Raw genomic sequence first — 19,136 nt, forward strand, 5'->3', positions numbered from 1 at the left:
TTACTGTCAAAATTGTAAGAAATATTGTGTTGTAAATTTACAGGTTACAGCAATCAACTGTACAGTATATTAATCCCAGACAACGCAGTGTGATTCTAAAATATGGTAATAAACTGTTTTTTAAATACTGTGTTTTGCAGACAAATCGGCAACCAGTGAACTACTGTAAATTTACAGTGAAACTTTTTACAGCGTACATTGATCACTTCATGATCGAAGGCACATAGATGAGAGCATCTTCACACATGAGAACGCAGAGTACAAGACTGTCAAAAATAAGAATAGGCTAAATTAGGTATACTCTGGATTATAATCTCTGGTGTAGGAAACCCACAGTAAATCTTTGTCCAAAAGAATGAATATAGACATGAACCCAAATTCAGGTAGACCTATGCACTTTTACTCTGAGCGTGTGACACAGATGGTATGCACCCCACCCCTCCCACTTCCACCCCCCATGCAAAAGAAAGCAGAGGACACGACAACTACATAGAGGTAAAACTGTAATTTAAAAACAGTGCATCCTCAGGATAACACGCTCTAGCCCTTCACAAATTAACAAATCAAGTCTCAAGATGACAAAAAAAGCAGGCAGAGGTTTCACATTCCTCTGTTTCAGACTTTACTGCTCAAAGCTTGCTCTTCTGTAGCTCAGGAGAAAAATGTGAGATTCTCACCTCAGTCTCATTTTAGTTTATGTTTTGTCTAAAATGTTTCTCATATGTTTCTCCTAAAATTCACTAAACGACACAGGTGAGACAAACTAATTAGAGGGACTTATACATAAGACTTAAGGGAGATACTTTGCTGATCTCAAGTCAGTGTTCTTCACGGCTCCTTTGTTTCTCCTTTGGAAAAACAAGAGCAATACTGGTGCTACTATGGAGCAATATGTGAGACACTGCTCTTCTATCTTTGCACTATACACTTGCAGGAACAGGCCAAGCCCAATGTCAACCCAGATTTGCATGATTTTTCTCAGATCATGACCTGCTTTTTGAGACATTTTCAGGTCTTGATTCCACAAAATGATGAAGGTGGCAGCGACCACACTGCCTCAGCTGTCCTCATAGCGCTACATTAAGACTGTTTTGGCACAAACTGTCCTATCAACATCTATTAAACATCAGAGTCATCCATTAAGTCCATTAAGTATGCTCAAACAGCCCTCGGCGGAACAGGAATAGTGTTTCCTTCAATATGGTTCATCGGATTTCAGCACAGTTCAGTTTGGGTGGGTGCAAAATGTACATCAGCTCATATTATTCTTCCCGGGCGATGCTTGCAGAAGACAGTGAGGAATAGATGGAAAGACAGAGAGTGCAAAAAGTGGGATGATGAGATTAGTTTTTGCACTTCAGGATAGCTCAACTGAGATTGTTTCATACAATATCACGATCACACTCCACACAACCAAACGTCTGCTGTGGGAATCACTGACATGTTTGGTCTTAGTCACGTTATAACACATACAATTAGTCATTATGATGCGTGATCCCACCAATCACCCTGAGCACCACTCTGAAAAGGGTGCAAAGAGTCTGTTTGAGAAGCATGATAGTATGTTTTTTTTTAATGCTTTGAATGGTCATAGGAATCTCTACCTGTCATCATGAGGATGTCATTTTGACCTCAATGAATGAAGGTGAGATTGACCCCACCACAGGTACCGTATACAGGTATTGAGGTCATGGCAAATTACGAGGTGTATGGTCCATTCACAGCCAGGAGACACTGCCATCATCATCACCATCATCATCATCATCATCATCATCATCATCATCATCATCATCATCATCATCATCATCATCATCATCATCACCCGTGACTGTACTGATTGACGGCTTTTGACTTCAAATGCTACCCTGGGAGGAAGTGAAACTGAGACTACAACATATGGTGGGTGACCTGATTTCTAGAGAGGCTTTGCAGTTGTTTGACGTATCTCCCAGCAACTGGCTGAGGCTCCCCGATGGAAGCCTGTTAGAATAGTCCCGATGCACAAAGCCCGACAGAACTCGATGTCTATCTTGCACACAGGCTCATTCAGTCAGCGTCAATGGAGTGATAAGATGTCCGAATTCAGGTTTCGTGTTGCGTTTTTGTTGTAGTTGCTTTGGCTCTTCCTCTAAGAAAGGGTGAACATAAATGGTTCCTACCCAGTTGTCTCAGCAAGCCCGAGGCCTATTGATTCACTCGTTTTAAAAATAGAAGATATTTCTTCTTCATGGTTCAATGTACAACACACTGGAAAGATGTAAAAATTACAACAGCGCGGTCAACAAGCATACATGTTTACCTCTGCCAGGAAGGCTGATTTGTTTTATAAATATTATCATTTATGAGCATGTCCTGCTCCTACCAGTCAGCCAGGTCTCAAACTCATTTAAAGTGTGAGAGGTTGAGACAACTTCTGCCCCCTTCAGATGCCTCTCTGTACATCTGTGATACGTCATCACTTTCTTTACCACATGAGTCAGAATCCTACCTGTCCTCAGGGGAACTTACCTACCCAGCTACCAGGGGGATTAATTTGTCGTTGGCCCCTAGACCTGGGGTTAGATGACTGATTTCCACTTCAGGACCACTGAGACTTTGGACCAATTTCTCATTGATTTGCCTTTCCCAGGCAAAGTTCACCATTCTTTGGGTTCTATTCTACATGCTACAAGTTTCCATAACGGAGTGACATTGTGGATTTGGTGACATTTTTATTTATGGTTTTCAATACTGAGGTTTAGTGATTTGATACAAGGGTGAGGAGTGTCTTTCTAGTTGAGTACTTCAACTCAGCTGAGACATTAAAATGCTATCTACTGACTCTGCAAAGTCAGGTACTCAGCCATTTACACAGCATCAAATTATGTCTGGAAACACTGCTCCGCAGTAAAATAAACCCTGATGACATGTTTTGAAGTCTATGTCATCAATTGGGTACGTGTTCATCTAAAAATCAGTGAGGGTTTTATGGAGGTTTTGAGTTACTGAGTGTTCAGTATCATGGGATTGGCCATTTGGTTAATCAAATCTTGACCAATTTTAAAATATTGTGGAATCTGCTGCTTGACCATTCTTTCAAAAATCTCTTGTACATCCTCAAACCTTGTGAAATAAAAAGAATAATTGGACTGGATTTCTAATTTTAAATGATGTATAATAAGGTAAAATTACACTTAACACTTGTGCCTAGTCAGCCCTCTACAATCTCCAAAGCTTTGTGTTCTTAGCAGGCACAATAGATTAACAAGCACCATTCTGTTCTGTCACCTACTCTCTGGTGCTCCTTATCTCCCCTTCTCTCTCTGTCTTTAGCAGAAATAATCATGTCTTCTGCGAAACGTAGGCATTTTTTTGCAAACACATGCTGGCTGAACCAAATGTGACCATTAACTCAGGAGAAGTTAATTGCACAATGTCAAAAGACAGCAATTCGCAAGTTGAAATGGGTTCTTCACAATGTCACAGCTGTCACAGGGAGCAACTCCTGTTTAAGTCAGGATGTAGTGACTTATAAAATACATATAACGTATTTCAGAAAGTTGGTTTGTGAGTAGTCTTTGATGCATCATATTTATCAGTACACAGAATTTTACAGCAAGGACTGTCTCCTTGGAGTAGATGTGTTCTCTCCACTTTTCTATAATCCAGTTTGTTAAACTTAAAGTTTACGGACCATTGGTGCTCCTCCTGCTATGATGCCAGTCATAGAGATTAAATAAAATTCTTCTTCAGAAACCAAAATGTCCCGAGAGCAGGACTGTGCTGTTTTTTTTTTTGCTCTCTTGATGCTTTTAAGATCAAACTAACCAAGAGGTATGAAGAAACTATGGCAATGAAGCACAGGTGAAATTTGGGTTTTCTCTCCATAGATTCAGAGTTGACGGTTTTTCACTGATATATCTGACCAGTCCTTTGGCAGTATTTTAAAATTCTCAGACACCACTGCTGATGCTCATAAAACAAAATTCAACCTTTACCAAGGAGGCATGAAAGGTGTTTACCCCCCCCCCCCAGATATCCACCAAGATATCGCTTTTCCTCTGCTTCAGGACAGATTAGCTGAAGCTGCCTCAACCACACATTTATCCAGAGGTTTCAGTCGAGCCGGTGTGCTTTTCCTGACCCCACAAAACCCTCTGGGAATTGTTTATTTTTCATTTAGACTTTGTTCATGTGTCAATGTCTGTGAGCAGCAACAATTACATCATCCTCCTGCCCCCACAGGAAACAAAGGTCATTGACAGTGCCTTGACAGCCTATGAATCTAGAAGCCCCAAGCACCACTGCTTTGCCTCTTTGGCCTCCCTGGATCTGAATTCCACTAGATGCTGGTTTGTAGCTCGCCATTGAGCAGGGCAGTATTATGAGTCTCCAAGTTGGCGTTGATGATTGCGGCATCATGAGCCATCCTGCTTCTGTCCGCCCGGCTGTCACTGCGCTCTATCTCATCCAGCCCTGCCACTTTTTTCAGGCACAGAACATTCTGAAAGCTCTTCTTGAAGTTGTCTGACAGGAAGGCATACAGGATGGGATTGGCGCAGCTGTTGGCATATCCAAGCACCACTACAAAATCAAAGGTACTCTTTACGGCAGATGTTGGGATGATTGAACCGATGACAGAGGTGACATTGAAGATGTAGAAAGGTAGCCAACAGAGGACAAACACCGCCACCACGATGGAAACCATCCGTGTCACCTTACGCTCAGAGCGCTTTCGCTTGGTGGAACCCACTCGTATGCCTGACGACTTGACCTGGCAAAGAAAAGCACTGTTAGCATCTATCCATTTTATCTATCTATCTGTCTGTCTATCAGTCAATCAGTCAATCAATAGAATTTTCACCTTGACTATAATGAGCAGGTAGCACAGACATATGACTGCCAATGGCAGGAAGAATCCAATGAAGAAGGTGTAAAAAATGAAGGCCTTGGAATAGACATCTTGGGGTTCTGGCCAAAGAATCCCACATACTGGCACCTTGTTCAGGCCACTGAAGATCATGGTTGGTAGGATGACTAACAGAGACACACCCCATACTGTTAGGTTAATTAGCTTGGCTACGCGGGGCTTTCGCCATTTTGTGGACTTAATTGGGTGGACCACGGCTAAGTATCGATCGATACTCATCACCATCAGACAGAAGATGCTTGTGAACTGATTGAGAGAGTCTGGGAGGGGATAGAGGAGAGAGAATCGAGCAATGGAGAAAACAATACAAGGATATGTAAGTAACAGCATGCTTAGATAATTGGATGTTCATTGTATTTGAACAGGAGCTGAATTATTAAAGGCCATGTGCAAGACTGTTAGGATGACAAATGATACAGATAAATTTCTTATCATTTACATAAAAAAAAACCCCCAGCATATAATAGTACTATAAATTGAAACTATATTCAGGAAACAGTTAGCTTAAAGTAAAATAGAATCATCAAGCTCTCAACAAGTTCTACACCTACTGAAATTGAAAGTTTTAAAACAGCAGTGTACTGATGGTAAAAAGTTTAAATAAATAACTCCCTGAAAATCCTTTTCAAACAACATTTAACACATTTTATTCAATCAGCAGAGAAAACCAAGATCTGGAAATGTTTGTATACATGCTTTTGGAAAAGCTGCTGAAGTTTTCTTCAGTTTCAGTTTTCTTTAAATTACAACTAATACAAATTATAATTTCAGGGTCATTGACCTTGCACTGTCAGACTTCTGTGCAACACCTACCTACACTCATGATCACCCTGCAAAACATCTCTCCAAACGGCCAGTGCACCAGTGCCAGCTGCATAGCAATGAATGGTAGGCTCATCATGCACAGAACATCTGCCACTGCCAAGTTGAGTATGTAGATGTTGGTCACTGTCTTCATTTTGGCATAGCGCAGGATTACATATATGACCAAGGTGTTACCACACAGCCCCACAGCGCACACCGTGAAGTAGATAAGGGTGATGACCACTGAGCTGGTTTTGTCCTGGTATGGCTTTGTGGTCTCAGAGCTGTTCAGGTCCAGGTCAGACTCGTTGCCCTGGATGTAGCCATCGTACATGAAGGGTTCAAGCATAGAGATGTTTGGAGGGGTTGTTAGAAAGGGCCACGGATCCAAGGCCATGATGGCTGTGAGGGGTCTGGGGAATCAAATGTCTCAAAGTGTATAAAGAGAGTGATGGGTTAGGTAAAGGTGAGATCACACAGTTTAAAGAAGTTAAATATTGAGTTTTGTGTTCGGCATTTTCTAATGCAAAGTCAGCTATTAAAAATAAACTTTCTTCAGGTAGTTGTAAGGTAAGCCAGGGTACTGGGGCTGAGATGTTTCCTTTGGGTTTTATATTTCTGGAGACATGAATGACAAGGACCTTAGAACCACAAGCATCACATCCCAGTTGAAGAATAACTCTAAATGAGAAAGATAGATCTAGGGAGAAAGAAACAGAGAAAGAGCAGTAAGTTGAGCAACACTGACAAAAAATAAGTCTTTTAAGTTTCATGGTAGAAATTGCAGTGTTGTTTTAATAATAGTATACACACTTTAATACCTCTACATGCTAAATATTGTGAAAAAATCTCGAGATTATTTCCTTAACATTTTTCATTCTTTGTGATCATCTTCATATGCACTGTCAGTGCAAACATTTAGCAATAAGAAATTATCACATTCACCCAAGTCGAAGTTTACAGAATTTGCAAATTAATTTTTGGACATTGTTTTCAAAATACTGGATCTTATTCACTTGTTATTGAATTAACACACTTTACATTATTCAACACATTCACACATTTTCTTTATTTATTGCAGGACTGTGCAGACCTGAGTTAGTCTAGTCTAACAGCACTTTCCAATATGCACCAAAGTATTACATAAAATGAGTGGTGCGGCACGACAGCACTGTGGGTGGCCATGTTGTCTCAAAACAACAAGGTCCTGGGTTCAAATCCTCCAGGAATTTTTTTTGTGTGGAGTTTGCACATTTTCCCCTGTGTCTGCAGGTTCTCTGTTCACCTTTCTCATTCCACTAAAAACATACATATGGTTCTAAATTGTCCAAGAATATGAGTATGATTGGCTGTTTGTCTTACATGTGGCTTTGGCATACCCCAGAAAATGAATGAATGACAGGAGAAGCACATCAAGGACATAGGATGTCTTTGACAATTTTTTGGCAAATTCTTGGCATGTCTTTGTGATATCGAGTGATGTACTTTTTTTAATTAACTCATTTATTTGAGTGCAATTATGAGCGCAGCTGTTGTGGATGGGGAAGTGAATGCTGTTATACACAAAAATGAAGCAGCCACTCATCAGAGACAAATAGCCAGGCGCTCCACGGGTGGATGGAGCGCCTGTTGTTGGTAACCGGTTGGACAATACTGCCTCTGATCGGAGCCAACACCCATCAAACTTGGCCATCGCCAGCTGTGTGAACGCCAGAAAGTGTTGTAGTCAGCCAGTTGAACTCCCACTACAGGTACAAGCCAGTAACATTGACAATGTCATAAATGCTGGAATAGCACTGGTGACTAAAAAGAATTAGGTCTGTGGAAAATCCATGGTACTGATTCAGCTACTTTAAAAAAAAGAAGAAAGAAAGAAAAGAGTTTTAAAAGTTAATCTGCTGCATTTGGCAACTGTGACAAGGGAAAGGGTAACAAACACCAGAGGCACTGAGTGAACATGACCAAAATAAATGTCTGGTGTTAACATATCTTATTAACAAATAAAGTCTAAAACCTGTAACTACCAAAGATACGCATTAATACCATCATAAAGATTCTAATAGTTTTCGATTGGATTGAAGAGTTTAAGAGGAATTCTGGACCTGAAATTCTGCCCTGTGCTAACTTGCGTCCTATCTGCCCAAGGGCTATGTGGATGGAAGGTTACAGCTATACTAAAAGCAGCTCCTGTTTTGTGGATCGTAAAAGCTACATCTTAACCCCACACGTTATCAACGCTGCTATGGGGGTTACGTGATTGGTACAGTTTTTTTGTCTGTTTGTGTGACTTTTAGCAGGATTAGGTAAAAACTAATAGACAGATATGTATGAAAATTTCACCAAAGATGGACCCTTGCATATCTAAAAAAATGTTTCCCAATTCCTTAACATTGTGAGATTGGGCAGTTTCCATATTTTGGTTAATAACTAATGAACATTTTAAAGCACGTCTTTCAAAAATTAGGATAAACTTCCTCTACAAGCCTTTCCAAATGTCATGGTCTTAACGGACGTTAGCACTCTTTGTGTGTTGCTGTTGTTTTATTGGTCATGTTGACCGAAATGGAAAACACATCAAGGGCATGAGGGTCAATGTTGACGTAGTTTGATTTTGAATAGGTTGAAGATGAAGCAAGTATATACAACTTTACAAAAGCAATTGCTTCGTTTTTCCCTGACATGCCACACAGCTTCGCACATCTATATTGTAAAAAACTGGAACTCCACTTCATTTCACCTCCAGTCAGGAAGTGGCATTATGCTCTTTAGTCACTAACTAACTCGATGGAGCCCATATCTCCCTTCTCGGTACTATGTAATGGGTCCAGTCCTTCTGGTCGGGTGTGTGCATGTACGTATGCCTGTGAGTGTGCCTCCCCCATGCATGCATACATGCACAAAGGTACGCCTGAGCGAGAGAACGACGAGGGCGCTGGGCTGAAGACAAATGTTTATTCAATTGATCTTAGGGACAAACATCTGTGACACTGACGGGATCACTCACTCCTCGCCTACAGTAACAGCAGCTGGCTCCATGGGGACATTAGTCCACTTGTTTTCATAATTCACCTCTATTACATGTGATTTGCAATTGATGACACATCACAGGCAGTCCCATTTTGAGATAATGAGCGGAATTGTGAAAGTTAGGTCGCATAATTCATTAACAGAGGCAATCAGGAACAATGCAGTGATAATTGTGTGCACAACAGAGAAAGAATGAAGAACAATCATTCACCTAACATAATTGCCAGTAATTAGGCTTTACATATTCCTCTGGTCGTCACTCACCTCTCAAACAATAGGGTTTTTTCCATTTCCAATGATTTGAATTGGATAATCTGTAAATAGCTTTTATTCTCTGACTCAGCTCCAACAGCTATAATGGTTTAAATTGCCAAATCTGCAGTGGAACCTGCTTAAAGCTAATGGTGAGGTTCGAACCAACTGCAACTAATGCGTCATCATGCAAGAGTCACTGCAGAATTTCTCAAGACAAATTATCTATAGTTATTCCTCATCCTTGACATATTGAATAAAAAATGGAATATTGGGCACCGCCGGTAAGAATGTAAAACCACTATATGTACTGAATGTAATATTATTGGATAGCTACTGCTGAAAAACTCCTGATGATAAAAAGCCTATCATAAAATAAGATTTTATAATACCTCAAGGATTATAATGGCAAGTACTCCTAAATCTTCAAAAACCTCTCTGCCATCGTTGACAAGAGCTCCTCCACAGACATTAGTGTTTTTTCTTTGTGTGTGTGTGTGTGTGTGTGTGTGTGTGTGTGTGTATGTGTATGTGTGTGTGTGTCTGTGTGTGTTGGTATCAGTATGTGAGATTGCTAGAGGGGATATTGCACAAAACAGCAATAATACATCCATTAATGAAATGATATTCAATAATGTTTGCCGGCTGGAGATGTCAACTAACGTCAGAGTGTCCGTATTATCATGGAACATCTTTTAATTTAATCAGAAAGAAGGGTAATTGTATTATATTGTGTAAAGATGGATTTAGCACTTCATAAAAACTCTTGTAAAGGACGACTTGAATATGTGAAGGGATTAAATGGTGGCAGGGAAGCAGCTTCAGCCTCATGCAGTCTCACACCAGACTGGTGAGACAGAGTGTAATTATAAGCATCCAGCTCAACAGGAGACTTTTTTTTTCTGTGCACGTCAAGTGTGAACTCATTCAGCACTGAAGGACACTTTGACATAAAATATCTGCGTCAGACATCCAACCTTTGACTTAAACATCTGTGGGGGTTTTTAATACAGTTATTTTATGAGAACTCATCCGATTATGCGGTTCTTGATTAGAGTTAAACCTGATTTCGTCGTATGAACTGGGTTGAGATAGAGAAATACCCTCTGTATCTCAGAGTGTAAAGTATGCGTAACCATGACTGAATAACAGGTGCGCAATTATTTGGTATTTATTACTCCATGATTGGAAATTCAACTTTTAACAAACTAAATTAAACTGTCTGTATAGAGATTTCATATCAGCGCGCAAAAAGGACAAGCATGCCTATGGTTGGAGACAAATACCTAAAAATCCGCAAATAATTCTGAGCCAGTTTCTTCTTCTTGCAGCATCACTTACTTTTAAATAGAAAAGTTCATCCTCATATCATGTCCATTATGGTGTGACGTCCGTCAGTGAAGGATAAAAGTCCATGCTGCTCCTAAGCAGAGCGGACCTGCTGGAAAGCTGCATCCCGCCAGCCTCTCCATCCACCTGCTACCCCCGTGTTACGCACGGCACTGGCCACTTGTCACCTTCGCCAAAACTGCTGGTTACACTGCGTTTGTCAGGGCATCTTACCTCCCCAGGAATATTCCGCGTTTTTTAACCTAAATGTTGGCAGAATACGTGCAAACCCGCTGCGGTGCGCGCTTCTCCAAGCTCTGGTTGCAAAGAGTATTCGGTTACAAGTCCGCACTAGACTGAGAACTGGGGGGAGAAAGAGAGAGAGGGAGAGAGAGGGAGAGAGAGAGAGAGAGAGAGAGAGAGAGAGAGAGAGAGAGAGAGAGAGAGAGAGAGAGAGAGAGAGAGAGAGAGAGAGAGAGAGAAGGCACGCATCCACAGATGTGCGTCGGTGTAATGCGGATCGACTCAGATGGCTTCAGTTGGATCATTTTGGGATCCCTCTGATGCTTTAGACTAAGTCTGCTTTAGAATAAGTCTAAATCATGTTTAATATACTGTATATTGTATGAATATTCATTCATTCATTTTCTATCGCTTCATCCGTTGTGGAGGGTCGCGGGGAGCTGGAGCCTATCCCAGCTGGCTGAGGGCGTGAGACGCCAGCGCACCGCGGAGCCACACAGAGACGCAGACAAACACACGCACACACAACTACGGTCAATTTGGGACCTGGCCATTAACCTGAAATGCATGTTTTTGGAGGTGGGAGGAAACCCGAGAACCCAGAGGGAACCCACGCAGACACGGGGAGAACATGCAAACTCCGCACAGAGCGGGACGCGAACTCGGAACCACCTTGCTGTGCGTCGACAGCGCTACCCACTGCACCGCCACTGTAGGAATGTGAATATTTTAAAAACTGTAAGTACCATATGTTGCACACAGTGTATACCTAAATTAAACAGATTAACTCCTCTTCGAAAATGGGGAAATGAACCCTAAACTCCAGACAGTGACACTGCAACCAGAGGGCCTTTTTTTTTATCAGCTTCCACTCCAATTATGTGAAGTGTTATTCAGGCATTGCATACACATGACACTCAAGTTTTGAAGCAGCTTTTCTTCCATTTTATTGAAGGACTAATCCACATGCAGCTGGTGTGAGAGCTGTTCCACCTCCTCTATTACTGCAAAGCTCACATGGTAACATAAAATACTGCAATGATTACCACCAGATGCCATCTTGTCTTAAAGAATGTCTTTTTGTTCTCTGCAGAAATCTCCATCAGTTTAGAGTCAGTTTTAGAATGGCAGGGGTTGAAGATTGTTGAAGTTGTAGCATTTTATCATATTAGATAATAATGATAAACTTTAATTTATACATGAAGTATTGGTCATAAAGTTCTGCTCTAACTAAACTGAGCAACTGAGTATAGATAGAGTAGTTGACTAAGCAAAATTCATATAAAAACAGGCTGTATGCAAGGTCCACTGATGTGGTTTGTCTAATGGTGGGTGTATGTTCCAAAACTTTGATGCATAAATCTAAAAATCTGCATGACTTCACTTTTTGTACTTTAATTTCTGGAGCAGTCAGCAGAGCATTAAAAGGCCTAAGTGGGCATTCAGATGAGTAATCACAATAGCGCGCTTCAGCGTTAAAAAGTGAAATAATTTTAAAATCAATTCTCAATGATGCCAGCAGCCAGTGTAATGATTCTAAAACTGCACCAATATGATTGTTAACAGTCTGATTGATACATTTTGAAGGAGCTGCAGCCAATACATGATTTGTTGTTTTTAATGGTACAACTAAATGGCATTAATCCAGGTAAGAAACTGGACAAAATCATAAGTCATGTTTTTGGCTTCTTCCACAGAAAGGTTGGTTCTAATTCAAGTAGTTTGTCTTGGGTGAAAACAGGAATTAATCTTTCACCACTCTAAATATTATAAACAATAAATAATAAAAGACCATGAATGCAGTACACCAGAAAAGTTTTTTTTGTGATTTAGGTGTGTAGTGTCTATCTCTCAAAATGTCTAGAAACGAGTTTGGAATTGTCCCTCTGGACCAGTGCAAATTCCCAGATTCTAACTCAAACAGTTTTAAGCCATGAATTGATCAGATGTGATCCATTGGAACCAGGATCGATGGATGGATGGATGGATGCATGGATGGATGGATGTATTGTAGACGGTATTAAATAATCTAATTTCCAGGGAGAGAGAGTTGGTACTTGTCTAAAACGGCTGATCAGAGAAGAAACAAGTCTCTCTTAGTTAAATTGTATATTTAACTAGCGGGAACCCGTGGAAATTCTGTGATAAAACAATAATATCAGACTTTATACCAAACATATGAAAAAAATAAATAGCTACCTTGTTCTATGGAGCTAACGCTACACTGCTAAAGTGGAGATCTCCGGCTAAACAATAGCCAGCTGACGCTAGCCGAGCTTTTGCTGCAACACAACGTGAGACACGGTGATGTCATGTATGCTAGCGCATATTCCTTCTAGATTACTTTACTACCTGAACAGTGATTTTTACATTTTACGTGAATGAATGATTAATGAATGAATAAATAAATATATCAACTTTATGACTCATAAAGAAAGAAACAGACGAACAAATATCCGACTGTCACGCTTGTTTATCAACGTGTCTTCGATGTGGAGCTGTTATACATCAGAAATTAGCCGGTTTTAACTACATCCATTCTGTGTGTTCATGTAAACACATGTCACACACACAAGATGTCACAGAGGTTTTCGTCGCAAGGAGACACCCCCCAGAAGGAAAAAGTTTCGGTTACAGCGTCCACACGACAACGCAGACCCGGCGTTTTCAAAAAACTTCACTTCGCCCAGCGTTTTCGTCCCGGATATCTGCGTTTTTGTGTGGACGAAAGGCGTAAGAGCAACTCAAAGCCTCGCTGCCCGATGCCTTACGCCATATTGTTCACGTGATTCCTTCTGGCAAATGAGCCATGATTGGTTGGACGCTGTGATTGACAGGTAGTGTGTGGAGTTAAAAATGTGACAGAGTGAGGTTTTCAAGTGAGCTTATTCAAATTTATAGGTGAGGAGATAAGGATTTATTGAGTAAAACTGTCAGTCACAGAGAACAATCATAGATGGTAACTTAGTCAAGAATGAAACATTCTCTTTGAAAAAAAATAGTGGGAATTGCATCTAATGAGCATGTGGAAGATTTCCGCTTCCCTTAACTCAATTTTATGAAGTGAAGATGATTTTCCACATTATTAACTAGTGGATTGACAGTAGGTGTGAGTGTGTGTGTGTGTGTGTGCTTGTTTCTCTGTGTGGCTCCGCGGCACACTGGAGTCACGCCCGGAGTTTTCCCCAGCTTCAAAGACTTGCACAGTGGCACATTTGTTAAAACTGTCGCCCCACAACAAGGTGTTTCCCGCTCTGTATGGATCCCCAAGCCAAGTCCATGTGGGCTGATCTACCGCCACACCAACTATGTATTCCTATAAAGAAGAATGTAGTCACTTTGCTCAACTCACTCTTCTTCACATCAGTTTGAACCACCTGATGTTCACAGTTGAAGGTAACTGTCCTTCTGTTGGTTTGGCTATTCTTGAAAAATTCACCTAAATGTTTTGTTTGAACACAGAGGTTACGAGGTAACCAGAAGAAGAAAAAAAAGTCGGATATAAAATGCCACAAATTCTTATTTTCAGACATAGAAAAAGAGAGAAGAGGAATGCCAAGAGTATAGGACTGAGAGTAGGGACGTTGAATGCTGGAACTATGACAGGCCAAACAGCATAGGATGGTGGTGTGTAGGATGACTCGTGGTGAGAAAGATGAAGAGGACAAAGACAGAGCAGAAGAAGAAATGGTGGAATCTGAAAAAGGAAGAGTGTTGGATGACTTTTGGGAAGGGGTTAAGACAGTCTCTGGGTGGTCAGGAGGTGCTTCCAGATGACTGGACAACTACAGCTAATGTGATCAGGTAGACAGGTAGGAGAGTACTTGGTATGTCATCTGGAAGGAAAGTAGATAAGGAGACTTGGTGGTGGAATGAGGAGGTACATGAGTGTATACAGAGAAAGAGGTTAGCCAAGAGGAAGTTGGACACTGAGAGGACTGAGGAGAGTAGACAGGAGTACAGGGAGATGCAGCGTAAGGTGAAGGTAGAGGTAGCAAAGGCCAAACAAGGGGCTTATGATGACTTGTATGCTAGGTTGGACAGTAAGGAGGGAGAGACTGATCTATACCGGTTGGCAAGACAGAGAGACAGAGATGGGAAGGACGTGCAGCAGGTTAGGGTGATTAAGCACAGGGACGGAAGTCTATTGACAGGTGCCAGTAGTGTGTTGGGAAGATGGAAAGAGTACTTTGAAGAGTTGATTAATGAGGAAAATGAGAGAGAGCAAAGACTAGAAGAGGTGACTGTTGTGGACCAGGAAGTAGCAAAGATTAGTCAGGAGGAAGTGAGGAGGGCACTGAAGAGGATGAAGAGTGGAAAGGTAGTCGGTCCTGATGATATACCTGTAGAGGTTTGGACGTGTCTAGGAGAGGTGGCAGTAGAGTTTCTGACTGGGCTGTTCAACAGGATCTTAGATAGTGAGAAGATGCCTGAGGAATGGGGGAGAAGTGTGCTGGTGCCCATTTTTAAGAACAAGGGAGATGTGTAGAGTTGTGGCAACTACAGAGGAATAAAGCTGATGAGCCATACAATGAAGTTATGGGAAAGAGTAGTGGAAGCTAGACTATGGGCAGAAGTGAACATTTGCGAGCAGCAGTATGGTTTCATGCCAAAAATGAGTACTACAGATGCAGTATTTGCTTTGAGGATGTTGATACAGAAGTACAGAGAGGCCAGAGGGAGCTGCATTGTGTTTTTGTAGATCTGGAGAAAGCTTGTGACAGGGTGCCCAGAGAGGAACTGTGGTATTGTATGAGGAAGTCTGGAGTGGCAGAGAAGTATGTTAGAACGGTGTAGGACATGTATGAGGACTGTAAGACAGTGGTGAGGTGTGCTGTAGGTGTGACAGAGGAGTTCATGTGGAGGTGGGACTGCATCAGGGATCAGCTCTGAACCCCTTCTTGTTCGCTATGGTGATTGACAGGCTGACAGACGAGGTTAGACAGGAATCTCCATGGACTATGATGTTTGCAGATGACATTGTGATCTGTAATGAGAACAGGGAACAGGTGGAGCAGAAGCTAGAGAGGTGGAGGTTTGTCCTCTAAAGGAGAGGAATGAAGGTTAGCCACAGTAAGACAGAGTACATGTGTGTGAATGAGAGGGACCCAAGTGGAAGAGTGAGGTTACAGGGAGAAGAGATCAAGAAGGGGGAGGATCTTAAGTCCTTAGGGTCAACAGTCCAGAGCAATGGAGAGTGTGGAAAAGAGGTGAAGAAGCGTGTACTGGCAGGATGGAACGGGTGGAGGAAAGTGTCAGGTGTGATGTGTGATAGAAGAGTTTCAGCTAAAATGAAAGGAAAGGTGTACAAAACTGTGGTGAGACCAGCGATGTTGTTTGGCCTAGAGACAGTGTCACTGAGTGTGACGGGTTCATGTATGCCGTAAGAAATAACTTGATGGCGCAGCCGCAAAAGTTCAATTTTTGGTGGGGTTTTTATTCACACCACAATAACTCGTGAAAAAATATTTACAGTGCAAATAAAATGTCCCAAACCAAAAACCCAGTGCAACAAAAAGAAGTATCTACAGAGGAAATCCACAACAATAACCATTTACCAATCGCTCTACTATCGCTCCTTGCAACTCTCCGACTCTTACCAATCCCTATTCCGACTCCAACTACCACCCCTATGAAACAAAAATGCAGCCCTTAAATAACCCCATGCCCCTCCCCTAGCATACCAACATTAATTGAATGGGGTTGTTCTTACAATAGCTAATATAATAACCTACAAACAAAAAAACCTCTTACAAAATAAAACCAGAACAGAATAAAACATAAATTCCCCTCATATGGCTGTTTACATAAAGCAAAAGGTCGACAAAATACAAATCAGTTCCACAACGTACCAACTGGTACAGTCCTGTCTGAATAGCGCGCCACAATGCGCTATTTAAGGCTCACCTCCGTAGAGCCTCGGTTTGGCCCACTCCAGAGGCGGAGCAACACCGCATCCACAGGTGAGCATTTGTATTTAGGAAGCTCGCATGGGCGCCGGGTGTGCACCCCCGACGCACCACCGCGACAGTTTGGTGGATAACTCACCCGCGAATGTACCATAGGTAAAACAGTCTGAGCGGGACCGCGCTCCTGCGGTCCTGCCAGAAAAAAATGACAGCTCCGCTGCAGCCGCTCTCCTGCGCGAGAGAGAGGCACGCGGAGCGAAGATTAACGGTGATGGACGGCGCGGTCTCTACCGCTCCATCACATTATCCTCCTCCTCCCCGAGGTTGACGATGTGCGGCAACCTTGATAAATAATCCGCCACAACGTTGGTTTTGCCCACCCGATGGCGGACATGGAACCGGAACGGCTGCAGGGACAGGTACCAGCGGGTGAGACGACTGTTGTGTTCTTTCATCGAGTTAATCCAGGTTAGCGCTCGATGGTCAGTCTCCAAGTCAAACTCCCTCCCCAGCAGGTAGTACCGCAAGCTCTCCAGATCCCACTTGATGGCCAGGCCCTCCTTCTCCACAGTGGAGTACCTGGTCTATCGTGGAAGCAGCTTACGGCTCAGGTACAAAACCGGTTGCTCCTCTCCTGATGCACCTTGGGTCAGGACAGCTCCCAGTCCCACGGCCGACGCATCAGTCTGGACCAGAAACCTCTGGCTGAAGTCGGGGCTCCTCAGCACAGGTGACGAACACAGGCAGGTCTTCAGGGTCTGGAAGGCGGTCTCGCAGTCCTCACTCCAGGTGACCGGATTCCTCTGGTCCTTCGCCGTGAGGGCGGTCAGCGGAGCAGCGATGGTGGCGAACTGGGGAACAAACCGCCTGTACCAGCCAGCCAGGCCCAAGAAAGACCTCACCTGCTTCTTGGTGCACGGCCGCGGACTGCTGCGGATGGCCTCCACCTTGTCCATCTGCGGCCGGACCTCTCCATGTCCCAGCCGATAGCCGAGATACCGCGCTTCTTCCTGGGCCCACTGACACTTGGCCGGATTCAGTGTCAGGCCCGCCTGCTGGATCTTGCTCAGGACTCGTTCCAGGTGCTGCAAGTGCTCCTCCCAGGTGGCGCTGAAGATGACCACATCATCCAGGTAGGCAGCACTGCAGTCTTCACACCCCCGCAGGACACGGTCCATCAGCCTCTGGAAAGTGGCAGGAGCTCCATGCAGACCGAAGGGCATGACTGTGAACTGGAAGAGCCCAGCAGGTGTCCGGAACGCCGTGTATGGACGACTGGACTCTTCCAGGGGCACCTGCCAGTAGCCCTTGCAGAGGTCGAGGGTGGTGATGAACCTCGCTCGGCCAATCTTCTCCAGAAGATCGTCGATCCGGGGCATCGGGTAAGCATCAAACTCCGACATGGCGTTGAGCTTCCGGAAGTCGATGCAGATGCGGAGCGAGCCATCCTTTTTCACCACGATGACCACTGGACTGCACCACTCGGACTGCGATGGCTCGATCACCCCCAGGCGCTGCATCTCCTCCACTTCCCTCAGGAGCTTCTCCACCAGATGCTGTGGCACCCTGTAGGACCGCTGCCGGACTGGCCCCCTCTCCTTCAGGCGGACGATGTGCTCCACCAGAGCAGTCTTCCCCGGGTTGGCGGCGAACATCTTGGCGACTCTCTGGAACACCTCGCCGAGTTGGTTGGTCTGGACCGCAGACAGGTGGTCGAGAGCTGGTTCGGCAGGCTGGTTGACGCTGGCCAGGGACGATTCTTCCTCCCCCTCACTGTCCACCTCCGTCACCAGCAGGGACGCCACAGGAACCGGAACAGGAGCCTCCTTCCACTCCTTCAACAGGTTAACGTGGTACGTCTGCCTTACCTTTTTTTTCTGTGGCTGGTGGATCTCATAAGTGACAGGACCCATCTTCCGGAGGACGGTGTAAGGGCCCTGCCACTTAGCAAGCAGCTTGCTGGTGGAGGATGGCAGTAGGAGCAGGACCTTCTGGCCGGGCTGGAACTCCCTGTGTCGGGCCTGTCTGTCGTACCACGCCTTCTGGGACTGCTGGGCCTCTCGCAGGTTGACCTCAGCCTCCTCCCGGTACTCTGCCAGCCGATCCCGCATCTCCAGCACGAACTGGACCGCACTCCGATCACCGGCTGCAGACGAAGGCGCCTCCCACGTCTTCCGCAGGAGATCCAATGGCCCCTGGACGTCCCAGCCATACAACAGCTCGAACGGGGAGAAACCGGTGGAGGCTTGAGGAACCTCCCTGTATGCGAACAAGAGGAAGGGTAACCATCGGTCCCAGTCCCGCCCAGTGTCTGCTACGAACTTCTGCAGCATCTTCTTCAGCGTCTGGTTGAACCTCTCCACCAAGCCGTCCGTCTGCGGATGGTACGGGGTAGTCTTGATTGGAGAGATTCCCAGCTGGCGGTGGAAGAGCTGCAGTAGGCGGGAGGTGAAGTTTGTTCCCTGATCCGTCACGATCTCCTCGGGAATGCCGACCCTGGAAAACAACTGTACGAGACAGCGCAGCACAGCAGGGGCAGTGACCGTCTGTAAGGGAAATGCCTCTGGGAACCGCGTGGCATAGTCCGACACAACTAAAATGTACTGGTGCCCCCTACTGCTCTTTACCAATGGGCCAACTATGTCCATTGCTATGCGCCGAAA

At 44.0% G+C, this 19,136-nt stretch overlaps 1 protein-coding gene across 1 annotated transcript; it reads right to left on the reverse strand.

Moving 5' to 3' along the window:
• Positions 1 to 486: 486 nt before the first annotated feature.
• On the reverse strand, positions 487 to 10,591 carry LOC137588827 (somatostatin receptor type 2-like). The gene is made up of 4 exons (XM_068306121.1): positions 10,334 to 10,591; positions 5,723 to 6,413; positions 4,844 to 5,169; positions 487 to 4,753 (listed from the first exon to the last, which is right to left on the reverse strand). Exons 2-4 carry the CDS (start codon positions 6,108 to 6,110, stop codon positions 4,322 to 4,324), a joined length of 1,146 nt encoding a protein of 381 aa, XP_068162222.1. The 5' UTR covers positions 6,111 to 6,413; positions 10,334 to 10,591; the 3' UTR covers positions 487 to 4,321.
• Between the last annotated feature and the right edge of the window lie 8,545 nt (positions 10,592 to 19,136).

This window comes from Antennarius striatus, chromosome 21 (genome assembly GCF_040054535.1).
Source record: "Antennarius striatus isolate MH-2024 chromosome 21, ASM4005453v1, whole genome shotgun sequence".
NCBI classification, from domain to species: Eukaryota; Metazoa; Chordata; class Actinopteri; order Lophiiformes; family Antennariidae; genus Antennarius; species Antennarius striatus.

What these genes read in the sequence shown, in the direction of transcription:
- LOC137588827 (XM_068306121.1), bottom strand. Translation starts at nt 6,110, where the DNA reads ATGGCCTTGGATCCGTGGCCCTTTCTAACAACCCCTCCAAACATCTCT. An exon ending in CAGGGTGATCATGAGTGTAG is followed by an intron (nt 5,170 to 5,722) that starts GTAGGTGTTGCA and finishes ATCCCCTCCCAG; the next exon opens with ACTCTCTCAATCAGTTCACA. An exon ending in ACCTGCTCATTATAGTCAAG is followed by an intron (nt 4,754 to 4,843) that starts GTGAAAATTCTA and finishes TTTCTTTGCCAG; the next exon opens with GTCAAGTCGTCAGGCATACG.